Source organism: Pelobates fuscus, chromosome 10 (genome assembly GCF_036172605.1).
Source record: "Pelobates fuscus isolate aPelFus1 chromosome 10, aPelFus1.pri, whole genome shotgun sequence".
Taxonomy (NCBI): domain Eukaryota; kingdom Metazoa; phylum Chordata; class Amphibia; order Anura; family Pelobatidae; genus Pelobates; species Pelobates fuscus.
Genome location: NC_086326.1, coordinates 47587257 through 47614065, shown reverse-complemented (window position 1 = coordinate 47614065; position 26809 = coordinate 47587257). Strand labels below are relative to the sequence as shown.

Here is a 26809-nt window from a genome sequence, read left to right as displayed (position 1 = left end):
TCCATGTCAAAGGCCCATTTATGATCTGTCAGTGTCAAAAGTGCTGAAATATGTACCTTCACGGTATTATAACACAGGCCTTTATCTAATTCCGATTGCAAGAATTCCAGAATATCTTTACTAGATGGTGTAACAGCACCCCAGGTATAGAAGGGGTTAACGCCGCCAAAGATGTTCCCTTCCCGAATACAAAATCAGCTACCGAACACTCGGAAAACACACAAATAATTCCCCCCCAAGTACGAGACAAGGCTCTGTATTGAGGGTCAAGCAGGAATCTGTTTAATGTGGGCTACATGCCCGTCTTTTATGCAGGTCTTCCACCAAGGGACACTCCCATAGGGACCTGGTGGAAGACTGGGACAAGTTCATACAGTAGCCAATCAGAAACATATACAGTGATAAACACTCCCACAAGAACATTACAAACCCTCCTCTCTATCCTGGAGATAATTGGGTTAAGTGCTAGAAGTAACTCAATTATCTCCAGGGCTAGAGCATAACCTCCGTTTTACAGGCACAATAAAAATACATAAAAATATATAATTCCCCAAATACCGAACAGAACCCCCACATTCAACGTATCCCCAGATAGCTTAGATCTGAGCGCACAATATCACTGAATAGCACTCAGATCCCATACACACAGTTCAATCGCCATGGAGCTAAAGTCTTGTACAGCGTGCGTTCGTCAAATGAATGAGCCCCATGGGATTGCTATCTGGGGTAGCTCTGTTCGTATAGTCAATGTACCGAACGTCACAGCATTCGTATGAACCAGGAACAGAACGAAGAGGGGTCGGCGGCTTCAGCGTTGTTCATATGAAATAGTGTCTGATTTTAGTTCCATAGATTTGTCAACGAACACCACTGGGCGTTTGACTGTCCAAGATGGCCACCGCCACGTGTTCGTTCATACAAACGACGACCACCCAGCCAACCATTCAAGAGTGGAAAGTGTCTGCGGTTACTCACAACGTTCTAATGAGGGTAAAGAGATTAACAAGCAGCACACTTCCGAGCTGGGTGGCCTGCCGTTCGGTAGTTCTTTCGTATGCAGGGAATAACACATTGGGCCGTACGGACCAGTGGAAATTACCAAACAAACAGACGAACCAAGGTGAAATAAAAGTAATCCAAAGACAGAGAGGTCTGTCACAGATGGTTTCTGAATGTCTATTTGTTTAGACATTGCGCATGTGGAAAAAATGTCCCAAACTCTGTAATATGTTGCTGAAGTGGAACGCTTCCTTGCCTGCACTAGAGTGTTAATCACTGCTTGGGAAAATACTTTCTCTTTTAACCCTTCCCTTTGAAATTCCACTCCATAAGATTGAGGGAGACTGGATTTGGATGAAGAACTGGACCTTGTTGGAGCAGATAAGGAACTTTTTGGAAGCTGCCACAGATTTTCCTTGCAGAGGCTCAGCAGAAGAAGAAACCATGGTCTCGTCTAAGCCTCCTCAAAAGCTTAACTGGAGGAAATGCATATTCTAGGTTCAATTGCCATCTGCTTGACAGTGCATATCTTCATATGGCTTGTGGATCTAGGCTTTTTGAGAAGAAGCCTTGCACCTTTCTGTTCTTGTTTGTTGCCATCAGGTCTATTTGTGGTAATCCCCATTTCTCCATTATTATCTTAAATATTTTGTTCGATAGACTCCATTCTCCTGGATCTATTTCCACTCTGCTTAGGAAGTCGGCTATTGAGTTCTGCATTCCCGGAAGATGAATGGCTGATAAGCCTGCTAGATGTGTTTGTGCCCATGTCATTAATAGGGATGTCGCGAACTGTCCGCCAAACCATTCGCGAACATTTCGCCGGCGAACAATAGCGTGTTCGCGGCGAATCGAACATACGCAATTTCCGGTCCGCCCCCTATACGTCATCATTGAGTGAACTTTGGCCCGGAACCTCACAGTCAGCAGACACATCCTGGGAGGGAGGGTCTGCTGCTGATTGGCTGGAATGTGTCTGCTGACTGTGAGGTTCCGGGCCAAAGTTCACTCAATGATGACGTATAGGAGGCGGACCGGAAATTGCGTATGTTTGTTTCGCCGCGAACACGCTATTGTTCGCCGGCGAAATGTTCGCGAACGGTTCGGCGGACAGTTCGCGACATCACTAGTCATTAATGGCCTCATTATCCTCATCATACTGTGACTCCTGGTTCCTCCTTGATGGTTGACATAAGCTACCACTGTCTCGTGTCTGTTCTGATTTTGACCCATTTGTGGAGAAGATGTTGTTGGAAATACTTTAGAGCCTTGTATACTGCCATCAACTCTAGTAGATTGGAAGGAGAGTTTCCTGCTGAGAATGTCCATTTCCCTTGAATGAAATTGTTCTGAAGATGGGCTCCCCATTCCCATTGGCTAGCAACTGTAGTTATTATAGTCCAATGAATATTTCACAGAGAAAATCCTCTTAATAGGAATTTCCAGTGTGGCCACCACATAAAGGACTGCTGAAGCTGAGTAGGAATGTTGATGGGTTGTAGCAGATTTCCTGATCTGAATTGACGCAGGAAATTGATCTGAAATTTTCTCATTCTCCATTGTGCCTACCTTGTCAGACCTGTAGTGGAGGACATGGAACCCAGTAGACTCACTTTCTGCCGAGGTTACATTGGATGCCAACATTTCTCTGACCTTCTTTATAAGTTGTGTGCCTCTTTCTGGTGACAGTTGAACTGTGCCTTTGAAGGTGTTGAACATGGCTCCCAGGTACATCATGTTTTGAGATGGAACGAGTTGACTTTTGACTCTGTTGATCATCCATCCATGAAGTTGAAGGTACTGCATACAGATCTGGCCATGAAACATCAGGGTATCCTTGCTTTATAGAAAAGAACAAAATGTGCTTGTCACAAAGTCTAAAACATCTGTGACTCGCTGTCTTTCCTGGAAATATGGAGTAGTCTATTGAAATGAATATTAACTACCGTATATACTCGAGTATAAGCCGAGTTTTTCAGCACATTTTTTGTGCTGAAAAACCCCAACTCGGCTTATACTCGAGTCAGAGTCTGTATTATGGCAATTTGCATTGCCATAATACAGACAATGGGGGCTGTGGGGGCTGCAGAGAGATGTTACTTACCTTTCCTGCAGCTCCTGTCAGCTCTCTCCTCCTCCGCCGGTCCGTTCAGCTCTTCTGTCAGCTCACAGTGTAAATCTCGCGAGAGCCGCGGCTCTCGCGAGATTTACACTGGGAGCTGACCGAGGTGCTGAACGGTCCGGCGGAGGAGGAGAGAGCTGACAGGAGCTGCAGGAAAGGTAAGTAACATCTCTCTGCAGCCCCCACAGCCCCCTCCTACACAGTGCCCATCCACTGGACCACCAGGGAAGGAGAGCCCCCCTCCCTGGCCAGCTAGCAAGCAGGGAGGGGGGAAAAAATGTATATATATTAATAAAAAAAAATAATAATAAAATACAAAATAATAATAAAAAAATAATAATAATAAAAAAAAATGTAATGAAACAAAAAAAAATATTAAAATAATAATTAAAAAATAAAAATGCCCACCCCCCACCAAGGCTCTGCATCACACTCTGCATTACACACACACACATACACACACTGCATTTATACACACACACTGCACTCATACACACACACACTGCACTCATACACACACACTGCACTCATACACACACACACTGCACTCATACACACACACACTGCACTCATACACACACACACTGCACTCATACACACAGCATTCTCATACACACACACTGCACTCATACACACAGCATTCACACACACACACACACACACACACAGCATTCATACACACACACTGCACTCATACACACAGCATTCATACACACAGCATTCATACACACAGCATTCATACACACACACAGCATTCATACACACACTGCATTCATACACACACACTGCACTCATACACACAGCATTCTCATACACACACACTGCACTCATACACACAGCATTCTCATACACACACACTGCATTCATATACACACTGCACTCATATACACACACTGCATTCTCATACACACACACTGCATTCTCATACACACTGCATTCTCATACACACTGCATTCATTATATACACACACTGTAAATAAATATTCAATTAATATAATTTTTTTAGGATCTAATTTTATTTAGAAATTTACCAGCAGCTGCTGCATTTCCCACCCTAGTCTTATACTCGAGTCAATACGTTTTCTCAGTTTTTTGGGGTAAAATTAGGGGCCTCGGCTTATATCCGGGTCGGCTTATACGACGGTATACGGTATATATCCATAAAAGCTGAAATATCCCTATAAGTGAGGATTTAAAAAGTAAAAATCAATACCAAATTGCTCCAATATGCATAGATATGATATAGGTATTATGGAAAAATACTGTGGATATCCACTCTGAGCTTTATTGTATCTGGCTCATTAGATGTCCACAACACTCACCAAATTATTCCTAATATTTCTAGCAAAAAATGAAACAATACTCTTAATTACTGTCCCTGATATTACAAAAGGCACTCCGTATTTGAAAAGAACTATCCCAACTAATAAAATTGTCGAAAGGATCTTCAATCAGGGAGGACTTTGGGTTTGCTACATGTAATCCCAGTCTGTTGTAGATAGGTAGGTTATCTTCCAACCAGTAATTCACCTAAAAAAATATATGAAAAAATAATAAATAGACAAAGAATATACAGTCTATATATATTATAATAAATCCAGAGGTGCAGCTGGAAAGGAATTAAAGGACCACTCTAGGCACCCAGACCACTTCAGCTTAATTAAGTGGTCTGGGTGCCTGGTCCCTCTAGGATTAACCCTTTTTTATAAACATAGCAGTTTCAGAGAAACTGCTATGTTTATAAAAGAGTTAATCCAGCCTCCAAATCCTCTAGTGGCTGTCTCATTGACAGCCGCTAGAGGCGCTTGCGTGATTCTCACTGTGAAAATCACAGTGAGAGCACGCAAGCGTCCATAGGAAAGCATTGTAAATGCTTTCCTATGCGACCGGCTGAATGCGCGCGCAGCTCTTGCTGCGCATGCGCATTCAGCCGAAAGGGAGAATCGGAGGCGAAGAGGAGGAGGAGAGCTCCCCGCCCGGCGCTGGAATAAAGGTAAGTTTTAACCCTTTACTCTCCCCAGAGCCCGGCGGGAGGGGGTCCCTGAGGGTGGGGGCACCCTCAGGGCACTATAGTGCCACGAAAACGAGTATGTTTTCAGGCACTATAGTTGTCCTTTAAGAGATATTCCTCATAGAAACCATGATGCTTGGAGTGCTCAGTGGTATATCTATGGACAGGTTATTAGAGTATAGGATTGTCAGAGAGTAAAGATGAAGGAAGATAAAGGGTATAGTTAGGGAAATATACTGCATATAAAAGTCAGTGAAAATAATTATCAGTCCCTCACTTCCTTACATGTTTTTTTTTTTCATTTATGTATAATAGTTTATTTAGCTTGCTCCATTATTGTCTAGATGGACATAGGAAGTGAGGGACTGATAATTATTAGATTATACTATACTCTATTAACCTGTCCATAGATATACCATTGAGCACTCTAAGCATCATGGTTTCTATGAGGAATATCTCGTAATTCATTTCCAGCTGCACCTCTGGATTTATTATAATATATATAGACTGTATATTTCTTTGTCTATTTATTATTTTTTCATATATTTTTTTAGGTGAATTACTGGTTGGAAGATAACCTACCTATCTACAACTGACTGGGATTACATGTAGCAAACCCAAAGTCCTCCCTGATTGAGGATCCTTTTGACAATCTTATAAGTTGGGATAGTTATTTTCAAATGCCTTTTGTAATATCAGGGACAGTAATTAAGAGTATTGTTTCATTTTTTGCTAGAAATATTAGGAATAATTTGGTTAGTGTTGTGGACATCTAATGAGCCAGATACAATAAAGCTCAGAGTGGATATCCACAGTATTTTTCCATAATACTTATATATTATCTATGCATATTGGAGCAATTTGGTATTGATTTTTACTTTTTAAATCCTCACTTATAGGGATATTTTAGCTTTTATGGATATATAGTTAATATTCATTTCAATAGACTACTCCATATTTCCACTAAACACAGCGAGTCACAGATATTTTAGACTTTGTGACAAGCACGTTTTGTTCTTTTCTATATAAGTCCTGGGGTTAGGCCCCTTGGGACTCCTGGAGTCTCTCCTTGGTACTTTGGGTAGCTGGCCAAGGCTGGAACACCACCACAAGTGTCTGGTGCTCAGCAGTGACTAGCTATCGCATATACATATTTTTGTTTATCCTTGCTTTATGCCACAATTAAGATGTAATCTAGATAGTTGTAAATGGCTATGCCCTTTTTTCTGAGTTCTGCTTTTAGAACGACCAGAACTTTGGACAATGTTCGTGGAGCCGTACTGAGACCAAATGGAAGGGCACGAAATTGAAAGTGTGCTCCTTCTACCACAAATCTGAGATACTTTTGATGTTCTGTGGCAATGGGGATATGAAAATAGGCATCTGACACCGCCTTTATAATTGATTGTATGGATTCCATCTTGAACCTGTGGATATTCGGAACTTATTTAATCTGTGTAAGTCTAGTATCGGTCTCCATCCTCCTGAAGCTTTCTTGGTGAGAAATAAATGGGAATAGAAGAATCCCTGAGACTGTTGAGCCTGAGGGACTTGAGTGATAACCCCTTCTTCCTGTAGGGCTGTAATAAATGTCTTTAAGGCATTTTTTTTTCTTTTTGTCTTTTGAAATGAGCGACTTGGAGGACTTCTGGAGAATTCAGATTTCCTTGAGGTTTGGCATTACTTGCGGAGCACTGCAAATTTTATATATCTTTGGGAAAAGCAAGTCTGATGGCTTGACTGGTGTGCAGATCTGTCTTTAACAATGTATTGTCTATCCGCTGACTTCAGATTGAAGGGGCTTTCAATCACAATTTTTCCCCACCATAACATTCTTAGTTTGTGCTCCGTGAGTAATGCCAAGCCTCAATAGCAAGGCAGTAACCAACCTCATGCTGATGAGTTGCATTTACAACAAAACAGCTGTCCTTGAGTAGTTATCTGACTTTGCATCTCTTCCTGAGTTGTGTTTCAAACCTGTTGTATACAGCAAACACAAACTCCAAGAAATCCATGTTTAAAATGGAATAAAATGAAATTTGATATTTCTGTGGGAAAAACAAGTCTTATATATATACACAGTTGCAATCCAAATTATTCAACCCCCAATCATGTTTATTGTCAAAATCTACAGACTTTCAGCTGTTTGCAATGAACAAACAAAAACAATTGAAATAGCTCAACACAGTGAATGCTTCAAGCTGTTTTCCCAAACTCAACTGAAAATGCAACTTACAATGACTTTTCAAGTCTCAAAATTATTTAACCCCCTGAATAGAATTCCTCACAACAGCACAAATATGCAAAACAGGTGTTGTCTCAAGCACACCTGATGCAACTAATCAAGGTCTTTATTAGTTGTCCCAGGTGTGCTGGAGCTGACACATATGAAATACCTGGACTGGTTAGGGGCTTGTTGACTGTCACATTTGACTGCATGTTAGAAATATGACTAAGTCATAGGAATGGTGCACAACGCTAAGAGAAAAGATCATCATCCTTGACAAACAAGCAACTGTTGCAACTGTGTGTGTCAAAAATTCTAAAATTATCTGACAACTTGCATTAGAGGGGTATATTGCAGAACTTGCAGGTCTGGAATGTACTCTACGCACGATACCTTTATTAGCTATTAAGTAACTATAGAATTATTGAATATGTCAGAGAGGAAATATAACAAATACAATCAGGTTTTATATGTTCAACCAGTAATTGATGTTACTTGACTGTGGAATTGCAATTTTAATTTTAACAGAACAAACATACATCAGGCCAAGAAAATTATTAGCTCTGTGCTGTTGAAAAATACATTATCCACTAACAATAAGTAGACATTTGCCTAGTTTTTGTCAGTTTCACATTTGATTCTTTTGATTCTGAAAATGCCTTAAGGCCATTCCTACAGCTCCAGAAACCTCAAGGACAAATTCAAAGTGAGAGCCTAGCATGACAAAATGATACATTATCCCTTAGTTAACTGAATCCTATATAATCTAGAAAAGGTCAAAGCACATAATTAACTACATACATCTATATGTTCTAAAATAGTTATATTTCAAAGCATCAGCTCTTCTAATTTTTGCTAAACCTGAACATCATTCTAACTTTGGGCTCCCTAAATGATTAATGTGACTTACCTTACCGCAGCAAAGTATGTATCCCTATTTATGTGCATATTAAATTGCATGGCGCAAGTAAAAGCCTATCCAGTGTATATTGCCGTTATATAACTTGCTGTTTTATGTGTAAATGAATCAAAACAAATTGCAACCAAAGGAAATAAGAATACAAAAAACAGCTTAGACAAAATTAAATTGAGTTAGAAAAAAATAAAATAAAAAAACAAACAAAAAAAACAAATTAAAACAATTTATTGTACTTCTCTTACTTAAGCTAGTTTCACTGTGAGAATCAGGGCTAGAGTATCATACATAAAACAATACAATTGTCTTGTTAAGTCTATAGAGAAAAGCTAATATATACAAGGTGTAATCAATAAGAAATAGTGGCCTGAATGGTTTGTAGTGTATTGCACAGTATTGTTTAATCCATTTTGTGTCCAATACTCAGTAAAAAAAAAAAAAAAAAAATAGTGACACGTTGAAGATATCTATTTTTTTTATACGACACAGCATAAAATAACTATATATTTCTGAAACTTTATTCTGCCTGAAAATTGCAGCAAAGGTTGTCACAGTATTGATTTTATTTCTGTGAACTGTATAAAGCAGATTTTTTTCCTCGCAATTGTTAGGCTAGTCTCTATTTCTATTGCAAAACGGAATGTGCTTGTTACATTTAACCCTTTTGCTAATTAATTTTTTTTTGTTAAATAAAATCGCATAATTATTTGAAACATAGAATCCATAGCTACTGCAAAAACATGTGGAAATACAATTTTATATAGAGATTACTGTTTTACAGGCTACCCAATAGTTTGGATTTTGGTAAGGCAGTCTGTATTTTAGGGTACTGTGAAGCCACCCTGACTTTATTCCCTGGCATCCCACTGTTAAGAACACAAATGATCTATCCCCAAAAAGCTTACTGTGAGTGCATCATTAGATGCTCAAGTGTTATGCTCAATGCAGTAAGACCCTTCTGAGACCACTAATAAACAGAGCTCCCTGCACTGTCTGCCTTTAGTTGCCCAGTTTGCTTGATTGGCAGTGAGCCTGCCATGCTTTCAGACTAGGATGATCTGTCAAGTCTTCAGGCCAATTCTTCTATGTGTCTGGAGTCTGTCATATGTGTTACAGTTTATAAAAGTGCTGATTTCAATCGAAATGAGAACTTTTATGAAACTTTGCTGAAACTCCTTCTTTGCTGTCAGATAGCTAGGGCCAGTGGCACGCTAAGGGGGCCCATCGGGTGACCCATGCAGTTAACACCACCTGATGGCAAATGTGTTCTCAGGGACCCAGTCAACACTGTGGCCCTTTAATAGTGCAACTGGGCCCCTATAATCTCAGAAGTATGGAAGGAAGTCACAGCCATCACTCCTTCGCAAATAACACTGAGCCACAAGGGAGGAGTGCTGAGAGGAGGTAGAACAGAGTGGGAGATCATCTAAATCCAAACAACCTGAGCCAGTCATCTGGAGCCTAGGGAACCAACCCTCTAGCACCCAAAAGGTAGGAAAGTGTAGAGAGTGGCTTAAAATATTTAAATTTTGCCTCTATATTTGTCTGTGTTTCTGTCTGTCTGTCTGTCTGTGTCTGTGTATCCATCTGTGTGCCTATATGTGTCTGTCTGTGTGCATATGTGTTTGAATTTGTGTCTGTGTATCTGTGTATGTGTGTCAGTGTATCTATCTTTGTCTGTATATCTGTGTGTTTATGTGTGCCCCTGTGTATCTGTGTGTCTGTGTACATGTGTCTGTGTATCTGAGTGTCATTTTGTGTATCTGTGTGTCTGCATGCCTGTCACAGTGTGTGACTGTGTATCTACATGTGTGTCATTGTGTCTGTCTGTGTATCTGTATGTGTTAGCGTGTGTATCTGTGTCAGTGAGTGTCTGTGTTTCTGCTTTCTGTACCAGTGTGTCTATATGTGTGCCACTATGTGTATCTGTGTGTCAGTGTATCTGTGTATTCGGATATGTTTATATATGTGTGTGTGTGTGTGTGTGTGGCAATGTACGTATGTATATGTATATACATCTCAGCATTCAAACTCCAACACTACACACTAATTCAGAAAAACATCAACACTGCATACAAACACACCCCTACCTTTAAGAACAAACACAACACACAAAGCAGTCTTTACATGAAAATGCCTATAGGGACTGACTATACTAACCAGAACAACTACATTAGGTTGTAGTTGTTCTGGTGAATATAGTGTCTCTTTAACTTTTTATATCGGGGACCCGATTTATTTACAAGTGATTAAATTGGCAAGTCATTCTTAAATTAGGAAATTAATTTAGTAATTACACAATATTACTAAAAGTAAAATACATTTTGTAAAATACCTTAATTAGACTCTTTTCTCATATCAGAGGAGTCTTCACGACAAGAGAGAGTATTGCTGCTACAGTCAACAATTTAAAGTGACACTCTAAGCACCAACACAGCTTTAGCTTAATGAAGCAGTTTTGGTGTTTACATTATGTCCCTTATGTCTCACCGCTCAATTCTCTGTGATTTAGGACTTGAATCACTTTGTTTATACAACCTAAACACACCTTGTTTGTTTGTAGCGTAATCTTAAGGTGTTAATTGGGAGAAAAATTACTGACATCACTCCTGTAACTATTTACTTAAAAAAAATATATATTTTGTACTCACAGGGACTCAGGAACTTCCTCTGACTGATAAGCTTACTGCAGGTCATAATGACACAAATCTCTGACTTTAATGTACATATATCTGGTACTAGTTTTAGTAAGAAAAGAATGCCAACCCTTTCAAAATATATTCATACACAGACAGCATTTCTTGTACATAGAATCTGTGGCGACATTTAAACTTATGTTATTGAATGTGTGAAAGTCATTTGCATACTAGTAGTTAGTTAAATTTGAAAAGACAATCCTTATTAGAAACATTTTTAACCTCTGAGTAACAGACAGATCAGTAACACAGGAGTATTAAAAACAGCTGAAAAAGTGTAAAAAATTTAAACCAGCATTTTGCATGACACGTTGTTTAATCTAGCATGGGTTACCACCATCCCTACTAGATGTCTAAAATAATAATAAAATAGCATAGTATTTATTTGAAAACTTCGATGAAGAGCAGAGATAAAAATAAGACTAAACAGCAGTCGTTTGTATAGATTTTTGTTCAGGGAGATCTAAAATTAAAATGTTGTTATATTTAGAAAATTGACATTACTTATAAGGCCTTGAATGATGACATCACAGCTTGCAATGAGTTCATGTAGTGTATTAGTGTGTTCAGATACCTCATTCCCTCCTATACTCTCTCTCTTGCTATAGAATACAGGTAAGAATGTTAACATCAAAAAGATTGTGTAAAGTGCAGGAGATGCAGAGTGATAAAATTGAGCCTTCTGGAGCAAAAACGAGGTAAGGCAAGGTAAGGTTAAAACAAAAACGCATAAGACAAAATCTAAACCCTTGGAATTAGGTTTAGGTTAATTTAGGTAAACTTAGCTTTGGATTTAGTCCATGCTGTATTCCAGTGATGACAAGGAAAATATATAATCTGATGTAAACAGATTCACAGAATAACATGATTTTTTGATACTAGTTGGCACAAAATACACAAAATATAAATTTAGACACAAACCTGTCATACGTTGAGGGGTTAATATAACTGTGTGAAGACGTCTGGAGGCAGTGGTAGGCCTTGATATAGCCATTGTTACTTGGCTAGCCCTGCAGTTAGGCTTCTCAAATCCCTTAAATAAAAATACTTCCTCAGGAGGATGCATCCAAGACGAATCCAGAGCAAAGGAGTTATTGAGATATATCTGTCCAATAAAAAAAAGACCATAAAGCTTCAAATTTAAGTTGTAACTCATGATCATGATCATATATCATAATATCATTTAACCTCTTGGGTGACAGGAGGACATATATTCCATTTGTGCGGTACGCCATTAAGGGACTCATAGGTTATAAACGTATTATTGGTGTTTTAAGAATACCACGTTATGCATAGATATAGTGCAGACTATCTGAATAGAATGGCGGGTAAAGGGAGGAACTCACATGGACAGGGCCCTATCACCCCTGGCTCTGGGTTTGAACAGTACCTCTGGAGAAGGAAGTACCCCACACTGTAAAACAGGATCTGGATGGTATGCTTCCAATAAGTAGATGGTTCTATGTAATATAGGACAGAGAGAGGCAGAGCTCCCTAACTGAATGGTATATTCAACAGTTTAATAGTATAAAAGGTTACAAGCTCTTACTTTGCAATTGGTGGGTATGCCAGCAAAACTACCTACATAAAAGCACATGTGTACAGAGTAAAAAGAGCGTTCGCCACTCCAGTTGAGCTGTTCAACCCCAGAGCCAGGAGTGATAGGGCTCTGGTCCATGTTGGTTCTCCCCTTTACCCCCATTGTGTATTTTTCTATTCAGATAGTCTGCACTATATTTTGTTTGTTTTAATTTACAGACCTATTTTGCCATCAGTTCAAGCTGACTTTTTTGGTAATATTTATCTTATTTGTGTATACATTGTGTCACACTGTGGTATAGTGCTGCTAGACTACGTGCTTCATCACCTCTATAGCACTTGCACACTTTTGGAAAGCATTGGATTGGCTTAAATAATCAATTCTGATTATGTCAGCCAAGGAGGCTAATTGGGGGCGGAGCCAGCACCAGCAGACCTGCATGGTGATGGAAATAAAGTGAGCTTTCTTACCTTTAAACATGGGTAAGGGGGGACCAGTCACATAAATGTTGGTTTTAACATTATAAATGTTTGTGTTCCTGACCCTATATTGTACAACAATTGTAAAATAATCAACTCATGATGTTATAGATAATGGTCAATGTTTTATTCAATGGCATAAAATACAGAGAAGTATCAATTCTCCTTTAAATGTCTATGAAAATTTCCAGCATAGTCATTCAACGATTCACACTACAATGGATCTTAAATGATGCTGAGAACTGTGTATAATTTGAATTTCAAAAACAAAACTTGTTAGTTTTTATTTTCCTGATCACCCGGAACATAGATGGCATAAGTTTACATAATAGACTTTAAACTTTCATCTCCATGTACGATATAACACTCATTGTTGTGATCAAAATAAAAGATCACCTTGAAATGCCCTCAAAATGATTCTAGACACAGTAAGCCTTTAAAAGAGACATGCTGTGTTTCTGTTCTTGAGAATACCTATCACCCAAGAGGAACTTCCTCCCTTGTGGTATTTTTAATACAGTTGAAATGACAGCTCCAACTGAGTTTAGATAGATCCACAAGTGCAATACACTTGAAGAAAAGATGTAGTGATTCAAACCTGCAAGGTTCTATAATAGAGTAGTAATAGAAAGCATTTAAAAAAGACAAACTAGAATGAACAAATAAAAAAACAAATAACAAAACTCACTTATGAGAATTGTGCTCAGTATCAGATCAAGAATTACCTTGTAACTGCAACTGACACTAAAAGAAAAGGAAAGTTTTATCCAAAGTAATTCTTTCAGCAAATTCTCTTCCCGCAAAACTATACTGGAGATGGCTGGGTAATGATTTTTTATTGATCACTACATACTACCTGGAAACAAATATGATATTTGCAAATAGGGATTTCACCTGATAACTTCGCATCACTCTGTCAGTTTCTCCGGGAGCATTCACAACTCTATTCTCTCTAGGTGCACATGCACTTGACTGAGCATGTCTTAAAGGGGGTAGAACATGCTGGGGGGAATGTCAGTTATGCGGGGGGGGGGGTGTCCTCTCTCCTCCCTATGAATTGGTAATTCTGACAGCCCCCCTTTCTCAGTGATACTGTTCTCCTTGTCCTTGCAAGTTGTGCTCTACTAGTTGTGCTGTACTAGGGTCACTAGTGTCACCTTATTGTCTCCCTCGTATTTGACTTTCCTGGTCGATCTCGGTTTATGAACCTGTGCTGCCTGAACTATCCCATTGCTATCCTTGACTGTGTCTTTTGCCTCAACCTTCTGGTACTTTGCCTTGACTTTCTCTATGAGACTATTGCTGTATTCTGGGCTCCATCTACACAACCCCTGACAAATTACTAGGTTGGATAATGAGCAGATCTTTGAAAAAAATTGCTATTGTGTTTTTTTTTTGTTGGGGTTGTTTTTGGGGTAAAGGAGGTTGTGATCGTAGAGAAAATGCCATTGACTTTCTTTGGTAAAATTATCCTATATAATCCTATATTCTAATGCCTAAAGGAGAAAAGTGGTGCAACAATGTTAAGTGTGGCTTTACTATCTGTAGCTATCCTCTAGTTCTGTCCAACAAAAAAATGCGTTAGTTGTTCTGTTTAGAAGGGTCAGTGTAATGTTTATTTGATAAAGATGATATTTCAAGACCAATTCTCAACGTTTACACTTTGGTTCCCTGCCTCCATGATAACCTACTTCACCTACAGCAGTGCTATCTTAGAGTAGAGATCACCTGAGAATAAATTGTTGGACATCTTTTTTAAAGACCAGATTATACCCAAGAGTAACATCCAGTACCCCAGTGAGGTAGCTTGCTGGTGGAAGAGATTGGACTATTAATATGTGCTGAGTTTTTTCCCACTTTTTAAATAAATGTTTTAGTTGTCCAACCACAAAGTGCATTACAAACTGGGACATCTGTGATGAGACCACTGTGACATCTGCTGGTCTGTCAGGCTACAGTATCTGGGTAAGGAGGGTGTAACAGAAATGCAAACATATCTTCAGTGAAAGGTAGGAATGGGATATACACTGTGGTATTGAGGGGATTAAGTGCTGCTTACCTCCCAATTAATATATGACATAATGGTTTGCTGCTTCACATGGGAGTGAGAAGAAGGACATGCAGTAATTAATGACTGGCTGTTCTTACATTCTATCTTTGTCTCTCCCGTGTTACCCTGTAGGTATTCTAGCAAAAAAGCAGCCGCATAATTCAGTTACTAAGGCCAATTTTGTCAGTACATAGAAGTAATTTAATATCTGCAATTCTAGCAGCTCCAAAAGCAAGAGCCAAGTCAAGAGTTCAGCCCCCGGGACAAAAACAAGAACTAGTACTATGTAGACATAAACACAGTCTGTGCAAGACAATTTCTTTGTGCAAGACAATTTCGAGAGTGTGCAAGACAATTTCTTTGAAAGTAGGCAATATAAAATTGCTGCACTGTGCAATACACATATTGTTCCTTTTCACTCTTAAGCTCAAACATGGGAATGTAACATGTACAAATAGTTGAACAGGGATAGTCTGAGATATCTCATGATTGCTAAGATAGTTCATAAGACAATTAATAATGTCAGTTTATTCATTTTTTCATGTTCTCCTAAGCCATTCACAATGGAGTGTCCCTTAACACATTTCATGGACTCGAAAGTCTTTTACATCTCATCAGTCAAGACACTTCCCATTAGTCTCACGACCATTAATGCTGTCTTCTGGGAATAGAACTTGTCAAGTTGTATTTGAAACGTATAGTGATCCCATATTGCATTTGTCTAGATATTGCTCAATCTGTAGAAATGATAAGTATCTTAGCTATGGGACTGCAAGAGCTAGGTAAAATGCACAAGTAATGAATATAAGTACAAATGGTTTTGAAAAATTGGATAAGTATTAATTTTCAATTACCCTGTTTACTGTAGCAACACATATGATATACCATTTTTCTCACCATTAAATGGTCTTTCTAAAGATACCATTGATTTTAAAAAACACAAGTTTTCTAACTTTGACCCCCAAACTCTGTTACGCATCTACAAATCGCCAAAAAACACCGGTGCTAAGTTTCTAAATTTTGTCCTGAGTTTAGAAATACCTAATGTTAACATGTTCTTATCTTTTCTTTTGCAAGTTATAGGGCTATAAGTACAAGTAGGACATTGCTGTTTCAAAATCTATATTTTTAAAATGTATCAATAGTGACATTGTAGCACTGTTATCTGTCAAAAATCTCTGAATCGCACCTCACATGTACATATTTTTAAAGTAGACAACCCAGGGTATTCAATATGGGGTATGTCCAGTCTTTTTTAGTAGCCACTTAGTCACAAACACTGGCCAAAGTTAGCATTTATATTTGTTTGTGTATTAAAAATTGCAGCCATGTGACTGCTCTATTAGAGCAATCCCATGGCCCGCGGGGCCTAATTTGCTGAGGGGGACTGTCTGGGCTGTCAGGCAGTCCCTCTAGACCGGGAGTAACACCGATCGCAGGCGAGGGAACGGCGACGATTGGGTAAGTATTAAGAAATGTCGCAGACGTACTAGGTACATCGTAAGGACCGTTTTTGTCGGACGTACCTAGTACATCTGCGGTCGGGAAGGGGTTAATTGTGTGCTTACAACTGACATGCTTTTGAGAGGCATAGTTATATTTATCAGTAACTAAACAACTTCCAAAATATCCTGCAATGCATAAAGAAACAGCATGGGCACCAACACAAGGCATTTGAAAGCCATTGGCCTCAGTGATGTGCTGATTTTGTTAATCTGCTGAATTCTGAATATTTAAAAAACAAATGAAAAAATTCTGAATTTTAACCTTCAAGGGGATTTATGGAATAACTCTTAAGAATGTGGATGAGTTCTCTGGAATATTTATTAATTTTCTTTGTTTTATACTTTTTCACTTTGAGTGTTTTTTTTCTGATCTACACTTTAGAGTAAAATTGTCACTACTTACCTGATCCTTTTTTTCCCCACCACATTAAAGAGGTGGATGCTACTTTTCTGCAACACCCACCTCTGGTCTGACCACATACCTACTCAGTTCTTTACTGATTTGCCCTGCTTTGGAACACTCCCCCAAGAACTCTGGCATCATTGCCAGCATCTGAAGAGAATGATGTCACTCCTTTCCTACTGGCTGGTGCTTCTAGTGCTGGCTTTGGAGTTACCATAGCAACATTTCTTAAAATCTATACATTTGATAGCAAAACTACTAGCACAATGATATATATATATATATATATATATATATATATATATATAATATATGAAATTCCAAGCTCTTTTTAAAGACCATAAGAAAACAGTAGCATGGTAGTTTCACTTTAACGTTCTACATGTTTGTGTTGTTGCTTCACGGATTTTAACACTGTTTACTCTCATCATCTCCTCCATTCTGTGACTTCCTTCTTTCTGGATACTGGATGTGCGTACTACCTCCTTTCTGTCCCTCTGAAACTGCAAAGTCTCTACAGTAAAATAGTTGTCCATGTCGCAAAAAAGCACAAAAATGTGTCTATGAGTGGCTTTTCAGAGAATAGTTTTTAAAACCCTTAAGGACGCAGCTTAAGTTTGCATGTTTTATACTTAAGGACACAAATAATTTTGGCATTCTTGCAATGTGTGTGTCACACCACAATTTCCATCTTTGTAATTTATTGCCACAACATTGTATATTGTTTTTTTAAAGAACAGAAAGGGCTTTAATTTGATGTGACACACACATAAGCAAATTCTCATTTATTTAAACCTCCGCTCCCCCCCCCAAAAAAAAAAAACAACACATGTTTTTATTGTTTTGCAAATAATATGTACATAATTAGTGCAGCTTAAGAATTTTTTTTCTAAATTAATTAATTTATTTGTCCGGATTTACAGAGTACACGATATCTAGGATTTCAGTTTATTTTTTGTAGTTACATGTCTAAAAGGAATAAAATACATTTTCAATGTCGAATGATTTATTTCAGAATTTGGTATGTTGCCTTCTAAATTTAATAGCCATCACAGCAAAAAATATTGTCACAAAAAGTATAAATTTATATAAAGTAGAAATCACAGGTATTTACCTGAAGGTTATTTTTACAATTTTCCGTTGCGGCTAAACTGGCAGACTTCTAAAAATTGTGGCAAAATTATGTTTTTTGTTTCAGGAAGGTTTTTTTAATGTGTAATTTATAAATCTGATATGTGCTACTACTGTAAAAAAAAAACATATAGTTCAACAATACCATAACATTTGCCTTGAAGTTACAGTGCCATATAAGAGACCAGCCTTTTTTAGTTTTTACAGTAATAATTTTGATGCATGGATTTGATAGGCATATGTCTCATATTGGTGCATTGAAACAGTTGGCATGTTCAAATTGCCCCATAAATGAATGCTAGAGATGTCCCGAACAGTTCGCCGGGAACTGTTCGCCGGCGAACATAGCTTGTTCGCGGTCGCCGCGGCGGGCGAACATATGCGATGTTCGGTCCGCCCCCTATTCGTCATGGATGTGGGAAGGTGTGGGAGGGAGGGTCTGCTGCTGATTGGCTGGAATGTGTCTGCTGACTGTGAGGTACAGGGTCAAAGTTTACTCAATGATGACGAATAGGGGGCGGACCGAACATCGCAGATGTTCACCCGCCGCGGCGACCGCGAACAAGCTATGTTCGCCAGCGAACAGTTCCCGGCGAACTGTTTGGGACATCTCTAATGAATGCCTTTTGCAAAAGTAGACACCGTGAGTTATGTCATCCAGTATATTTTGAGAAATACTGCACAGACATTTTTGCACCAATTTCTATGTGTTCTTTTAAATACACATTGCGATTTAGCAGTTTATTTTGTAAGCTTGATTTGAGCTACTGTAATAAAAATCACTAAATTGTGCTGAGCTATATCTCCTGAGTACAGAATAACACCCTTCACAAAACTGTGTCAGTATTTTTAGAAAATCAGGACTGAATTTATAACTTGCCTAGTGCAATTTTTTTTAAAAAAGAGACAATTATGAGATGAGTCTATGATGCATTTGGGTGTATTTTAGTAGCTTACACATTTAAATTACTTCATTAATGCATACCTTTTCCAAATGTGGACACCACGGGGGCTCACAAATGATATATTTTGTGCTTTATTAAATTGTCATTTTTCACCATTTTTTTTTTCAAAGTTTGTGGTATTCATTTTTATTTTATAGTTTTTCATACACATTATATTTTTGCTGTTTGTTTTCTTAAATCTCATGTGTGAAACTTTAATAAAATTCCATAAACCTTTCACAGCGACATCACCGATGTATACCTTTGCTAAGAATTATTTCTAATCCTAAACCTAATCCTAAACTTAACCCTAGTCCTAAATGAAATCCTAACAATAGTGTTAGAATGATTCCCTCTGCTATCTTGCTTACTTGAGCTGAAGAATTTTCTGGTCCTTGCTGGTCCTAATCCTAATGCTAACCCTAGTGTCAAATTAACCATAACCCTAAATCTAATTGTATCCCTATGATAATATCAGTAATGACATAAACAAAAGGATTCCTGAAAAACAGTAGAGCGGTCTGTTACCACCATAAACTGGCTGTTTTCAACATGACAGGGAGATCTGATACATTGGAATCGGTGCAAATCAAGTACCGATAGTGATCAGCGGGGGGAATGTATGAAGGTTCTGTTAGGGTCTTTTCAGACCATTAGACTGGCTGCAGACAGACAATCACTGTGGTTGTGTGAAGTCATGCTCAACTGCATTGATTTAATAGGATTTAAAGTGCTGTATACAGCGCTCACTTTGAGCATTGCATAGAGCTCTTCGATTAGTTTGGGTCTCCTTGATGCTAGACCTGGGTCTTCCTAATGTGAGCAGTGATTTTAATGTCCATTTCAAGGCTATACCAGTGCTCACATTAATTTTGGCACAGCTGACATGCTATTGCTGATGCACTAACTTTAAATGTGAGTTACGTTTTATCTTGGGTTGACAATTTTTGCAAATGGGTTTAAAGGGACACCCCACTGCCCAAATACAAAATGAATCAAACTTCCTGTTTAGTAGATATATCTCAAATGAGAACTTGTATGCATTTAATTATTTTTTGTTTCATTGGAGGTATATCTAAAAACAGATTGCAAAACCGGCAGTTCTCTTGCCTGCTGTCTTTGCAAGCTCTCCCTTTCTCACCCCACCCATACTTTCTGTGGCTGTCCAATCACAGACTTCCCAATACAGCTCAATGAGAAGTCTTTGCAAGGCAGGTTCTCCAGGCAATTGCTGCCTCTTGAGTTTACCCCACTGAGCTAACTAAACCAGGAAGTAAAAGGACTGGTTGTCTGTTTGAAAGCCAAGGGGTTGTAACTATGTTACCATGTTAATAAAAATAGAACACACTCTTCACACAGAAAGATTTCAGCAAGATAAAGTGATTTAGGGGTCTGGAGTGTACCTTTAAGTACATCTTGGAGAGATTTATGAAAGTGTATTGTTGATACAAAACAATTCAAAAAATGTTGCTGGTTTGCTGGTTGCCTGAAAATGAAGAAAAGTGGAGGTTCCCTGTATCCCAACTATCTGTAAGGTGACCGGTAGCTTTTTCTTCCTCTTTGTGTTTTATTTGCATCAAAGACTAAGTCCAGGCCATGTCATTTAGGTATCAATTTTGATGCAGAACACTGCTCACCTGTGTCCTTTTCCAAGAAGTTTCAGATGCAACCAGCACTGCATCATTCTGGCATTAAAATCCATTCTGGGTGTGCAGGAATGAAGTGGGCCTGACTATTTATATATAACTTCTTAGAGCTATGTGCTATTGCCTTGCTGTTATTTAACACAGTGAGGGAGCTTAAGCATTCGTGGCATAGGCATAAGGCTATCCTACATATAAGATAAGGCCAGGGACTGATGAAAGTATTTAGAAAATTGGGCAGACTAGATGGTTCTTATCTGCAATCACATTCTATTTTTCTACTATTTGTGATTCCCAATAGCATGTTCTTTGTTCAGTGTGTTCTCTGGTTAACCAACCTGACTTGCTTGACTATCCTGATCTTTGTACTCATAGACCCAGCATGGTATTACATTATTTTGTATTTATGGATCCCCTGACCTTGGGGTCCTCTCAGATTTCAACACAGGATTATTCCCCAAAAATATTTTTGTATTTAAAAGTAATTACAAGAAAGATTGAAAGCATCATACATTTAGAAAGGTAGCGATAGTTACCTTGCAATTAGGTATCTTCTTTTCGACCCAACATTTTCCTGCATGGTGAGGGACAGTAGATGTGTACACATGTGGAAAAAGAGGAATCAGTTCAACACTGGAAGATGGTGTGAATCCAAATGCTGGAGAATGAGCTCTAACCCACTGAAAAATAAAGAATGAAAGCTGATATAAAGAGAGCTGCAATATGAATCACATGAAAACATGTTTAACCACTGAAGAACCAACTTTTATTCATTTAAAAGCATGTACTATTCTGCTTATGTAGTATTGGCAGCTTCATACATTCCTGAAGTCACTCACTGAGTGGGACATCCAGTCTTGGACCAGGATAGTATAGGATAGATTGTTATGTTTGTATTACTTATTATTTTTTTAGATGTATGATCTAATGACAATAGATCATACATTTTCCATCAGCTAGTTTGGAATTCAAGAATAGGGCAATCTCAAGAGGCATTCAATATATTCTGCATAAGAAAATTCCATGTATTACATTATGAATCAAATGGAAAACATTAGCCTAATATCTAAAATTAAAGAGGATTTTTAATATATAGAACATTGAGCTATAGGCTTTATATTTTGTAGAGGATGGGCATGGGCTAGTTTCTATACTTCTAATGCTATTCATCCTAATTCATACACTGAAAATAGAACTGGCTTACAATTACCCAAAGACCTGCTCATGTGCATCAAATAATGGAGAATGGTTGTATTTGTGATATTTAAGAGGGGATGATTCAAGCAATCTAAGATGTCTATAGAACAAATGGACATTTAAATGGACACAGGTATAATTAATGCTTTTTGTTAAGAGGTTGTTAACAGGTGCTGAGCAAAGAACACTGATTACAAAAAAATAATAACATGCTCTGTTCAACATCTTCTCTGCCAGATGACCAAAAACAAAATCACTGCAGCTTCTAATATGGCTTGATTGGAGAATGTTTGTTAGTACGAGATAAGAGAAGAGGAATTTACAGGAGGGGGACATTTATCAAGGCAACACATGTACTATTCTGAGGCAAAGAATAATGAGCAATCAACATTAAAACCAGTAGAATGTTTTATAACATCTAGCAAGTTGCACCCCAAATAGCACGTGTTTCTCCCTGATAACCTCCCCATATGTCTACTCCAAATAACCCAGGTGCTCTGTAGCCAGGGCTGGCCAGGCCTCCCTTCCAAGATATGCAAAATAAATAATGGTTCAGGCACTCTGCGATAAAGACCCGGTAGTGTCAAAACGTTGCTTCTTTTGCCCCAATAAAGCTCTTATTACTCTTATCCTTGAGTGCCTGAACCCTTATTTATTCTGCACTCCAGCATTTTGTTAATACACAGAGAATGTTAAATAGCTGGTGAGACATAAGATAGATAGATAGATAGATAGATAGATAGACAGACAGACAGACAGACAGACAGGCAGACAGACAGACAGACAGACAGACAGACAGACAGACAGACAGACAGACAGACAGACAGATAGATAGATAGATAGATAGATAGATAGATAGATAGATAGAAAAATAATGAAAAATAATATTATTTATGAGCCTTAAAGAGGCAATGTTTACAAGACAATGGGAGTAACAGGATAAAACACGTGGATAGATTTAATGTGAATAGATATGTTTATATGTATTATATATATATTTAACTTATAACATTAATATTCTTTTTCTCTGCCCTAATCTCTCTGAGATTAAATGTCATTAATATCACCCAAACTACGGTTTAAGGAGTGGTAGAAAACATGGTCCAGTTTGTATGGTTATACGCATATACGTACACAAGTGATTCATTTTATGTGCACTTTGCTTGCTAAGATTATTGAATATTGCCCAACAAATTCCACTGTCTTTGGCATTATGAGCTATATACAGTTGCCATAATCCTCAAAGCTGTGCATACTGATAGATGCTAACAGAAGTAAAAAAAAAACTATTTAAAAAGAAGTAAGAATATCTCAGTGATACCGAAAATAACAGTACAGATATCTCAGTTGATAAAAAGCAAAGAGGTTGACTCATTAATTATAGAAAATAGATGAAAGAATGGGGTAGAAAACCCACTCAACAATAGTTTTGTCTTATAATGAAGGTTCTTACCATGTTTATGTTACGTTTATATTAGGAGGTATCTGTGAATGTGAGTAGAACCCACCCACTACTGTTGAGTGGGTTTTCTACCCCATTCTTTCGCCTATTTTCTATAACTTTCTGGGGTTAAGCCCCTTATACCCCCTGTAACCTCTTTGAGGTACTGGTGTGGGCTTGTCCAACACCACAACTTCTTTATTTTTCTTACTCACTAATTAGTAAATTGTAGAGAACTAAAAACCAAATGGCAAAGATTCAGCCAAAATGAACAATTTATATATAAAATAAAATCTTCAACTCATCTATAATCACAGCTTGACTCATTTTAACCATAATTTAGCAATTTGACTTTAAATTTATGATAGTTTGCTATTTAGTAAATAAACCCCTTGGTTTAAAATAAACTGAGATTCACTCACATTTACTGCGATTTGCAGATTTGAATTCCGTATCAGTTTGTATGCCCTTTAGACACATCACAAACAAACTAACCCTACAATGGACGAGCATGTTTATTTGTTTATAATAACCAATTAAAGCATTGCTTTAAAGCCATCTTCTCCCATTTTTAAGGTGGGAGTATTTTCTGAACACTTTTTGTGGGTGGATCTAAATTCTCCTTTCCCATTGGAGGAGAAAGCGGTAAGTTCTCAGGCATAGGAAACATGAACGTTTCACAGGTGCACAGATAATGCCATTATAAAACCAATTCCCAGTTACATCATGAGAGACTAAGCTATTCGCCATGCTTTAGGATGCTAGCTCTATTTCTTTTCACTTGTACAGTGTCAATGCATAGGAACATAATGGTAATTAAATGTTGCACAGAATATAATGTTTGGTGTAACAATTGATAGGGACAGATCACTGCCCAAATACAAACATAAACAAACTAACTAAATAAATAAATCAATATTTTTTTAATTGGGGGAATATCTACAACCAGTTTGCAAAAGCTGCAGATCACTGGTCTGCAACCTTTGCAAACTCTCCTCTTCTAACCCAACCCAGACTTTCTGTGGCTGTAAAATTACAGACTTCTCAATGCAGTTCAATGAGATGTCTTTGCAAGGCTGGTGCTCTGAATAATTCCACGCCTCTTCAGTTTATCTCTACAGCTAAATCCAGTAAAAAAAAAAAAAAAAATGCAATACATATTCAGGAAATATGCAGTATAGGTAAACTATAGCTTTTATAAAGAAAACACAATTTGTTATTATTTTCTTAAATATAAAAGCCATGTTCAAAAATCGACATTTGTTATATTTATTATGTTAGTATTATTACAGTGCAATTGTCAATGCCTGTTATTCATTTGTAACAATTGTCTGTTTATAAAAAAAGTTATGTGCCTGTTGTTGTTTTTTTTTTATAAGTAACCTCAAATACGTGAAAGTCTCTTAGCCATGGCTAGATGAACACTAAAGCTAGCATAAGGTGTGGACGCTTCTCAATGGCGAAGCGATTCTTTGGCTGGAGATACCTCTAGTGGTAGTTTTCTAGTATAACACCATATAAGATTCTTAAAATATTAAAACAAACAGTTAAGCTATTTTTTTTTTTTTTTAACACAAGCCTACAAGACAAAAAGTAGAAAAACATGAAAGATCAAAATGTTAAATACATAATAAGTATTATATTGCTCTGATTTATCTTGCGGTAAAATAAATAAAACATTTAAGAAAAGGTATCTATGAAAAACAATCCAGTTACAAGGTCCAACTGAAAGTGTATGTTAAGAGCTATGTGTTAAAATGCACAATATCTACAGTGACCAATGCCTCAGAGACAGTACACTGTATCAATCACAAATCACAGCATCATCTTTTAAAAATCCACATATTGCACATCTTATTCCACCAGTGAGTGTGCATGTAGTGCAAAACTTCATCTGCAGTGTCATCTCTAAAATTGTATTTGTGAATTCCCTTCATTTACATTCATGTGATGATTTCTTGTGCTTTTGGGGTGTGTGTGTTTAATTTTTTTCTTGCTGGTAGGTAACTAGAGATCATATTGAAAAACTCCTAAAATAAACTTTACCATATGAAAAATCTTTAACTCTATAGCATAATATTATAGAAATAATAATTTCAACTGAAGTGGACATTTATTGGTCATGATTACAATTCTTAAAGCCTTCTACAGGAAGAAGCATGCAGATATTATGTATATGTTAAAACAAACAATAACAAAATAACAGCAGCAGTAAAAATTAAACATCAATGGGAGATCAGAAAGTTCTGTTGTTCTCAGGTCTCCCCTATTGAATAATACTGTCGCATTAATTGGATGAGACTGGTATAGCCTGGTTCACTTCAAGCTTCTAGAGACTAATTAATGACTGATGTTCTAAATTGTGTAACACAATATCATGCACATTTAGACCAGGGGGGGATTTACCTGCCCATTTGCCAGAGGGAACTGATGCACAGGAGGGTCTGGTGCAGAGGGCACTGACATCAAAGGTAAAAAGGGATCACAGGGAACTTGCCAGGGAGGGAACCCCTGTAGCAAAGGAGATGGCTGTGGGCAAGAGACAATTATAGGAGGTGGTACAGCACCTATCCGAAAAACACTAGGTGCCTCAGGGATCATACAAATCCAGGGAGGTGGTTCTGCATTCAATGGCCAGAGGAAGGGCTGTCGTTTGATTCCTGAAATGGGGAGCATTCTACATCTTATATATCCAACTGCTCAGAGATATTGCCTCCCACAGAATGGGGCTTGACAAGGGGTTCCACAGCACCAAGCTTCTTCTCCTGATCCTGCAATAGAATTCTCCAGTAGTGAGTGTTCTGCTAACATCCAGATTCCAGCTGAGGCAGGAGTACTGCATGCCTCAATGCTGTGTATAGAACTGCTGTATGAGACTTTACTGCTCAATAGGCAAGCAGGCAATCTCCTCCCTCCCCATCTCACTTAGCAGAGCTATCCTCCTGCTCCTGTACTGGCTCATCACACCTACTGATGTCTCACATTCTGTATACAGTTTACTATGTTTGGACACTATCACACTAAATGCATTTCTTTTTTTTTTTTTCATTTCAAAACACCACGTGGGATAAATCACTATCCCTCTATTAAAGCTGTTTAGTAACTGATCTGTTTATTTTATTCTAACATATTATCTTCTTTTAAAACAAATACAATTCCTGTATAATATTGTTTTTTATAAAGTTTTTATTAATATTTATATTACTATGTATTTAGATTTAAAAATAAAAAACTGCTTTATTTTAAACATCCATAATATTGGCTTACAATTATAAGCTATTCTTCAAGTTGCTACAGTTAACTGTTGGTAGAAATACACATATGTGTATTTGTGTGAATCTGAATAAGTATATGTGAAGGGCAGGTGACTGTGGGGTGCAAACTTTCCTCAGTGCCTTAAGAGGGACCACATGTCTCTCTTTCTATAATTTGCAAGTGACTGTATTCATTTAATACAGAGGTGTGCAATAGCAATGTAATACTTTGGGTATATTCACTAAACAGT

General features: G+C 37.8%; 1 protein-coding gene across 1 annotated transcript in view; it reads right to left on the bottom strand.

The window, feature by feature from the left end:
* TCERG1L (transcription elongation regulator 1 like) overlaps window positions 1–26175 on the bottom strand; it is a 173870-nt gene extending 147695 nt beyond the window's left edge. The window contains exons 1-3 of the mRNA XM_063434162.1: window positions 25711–26175; window positions 21203–21346; window positions 11893–12076 (exon numbers count right to left, since the gene is read on the bottom strand). Coding sequence (XP_063290232.1) covers window positions 11893–12076; window positions 21203–21346; window positions 25711–25980 — 598 coding nt within the window. The 5' untranslated portion in view covers window positions 25981–26175. The remainder of the gene's footprint in view (window positions 1–11892; window positions 12077–21202; window positions 21347–25710) is intronic.
* Between the last annotated feature and the right edge of the window lie 634 nt (window positions 26176–26809).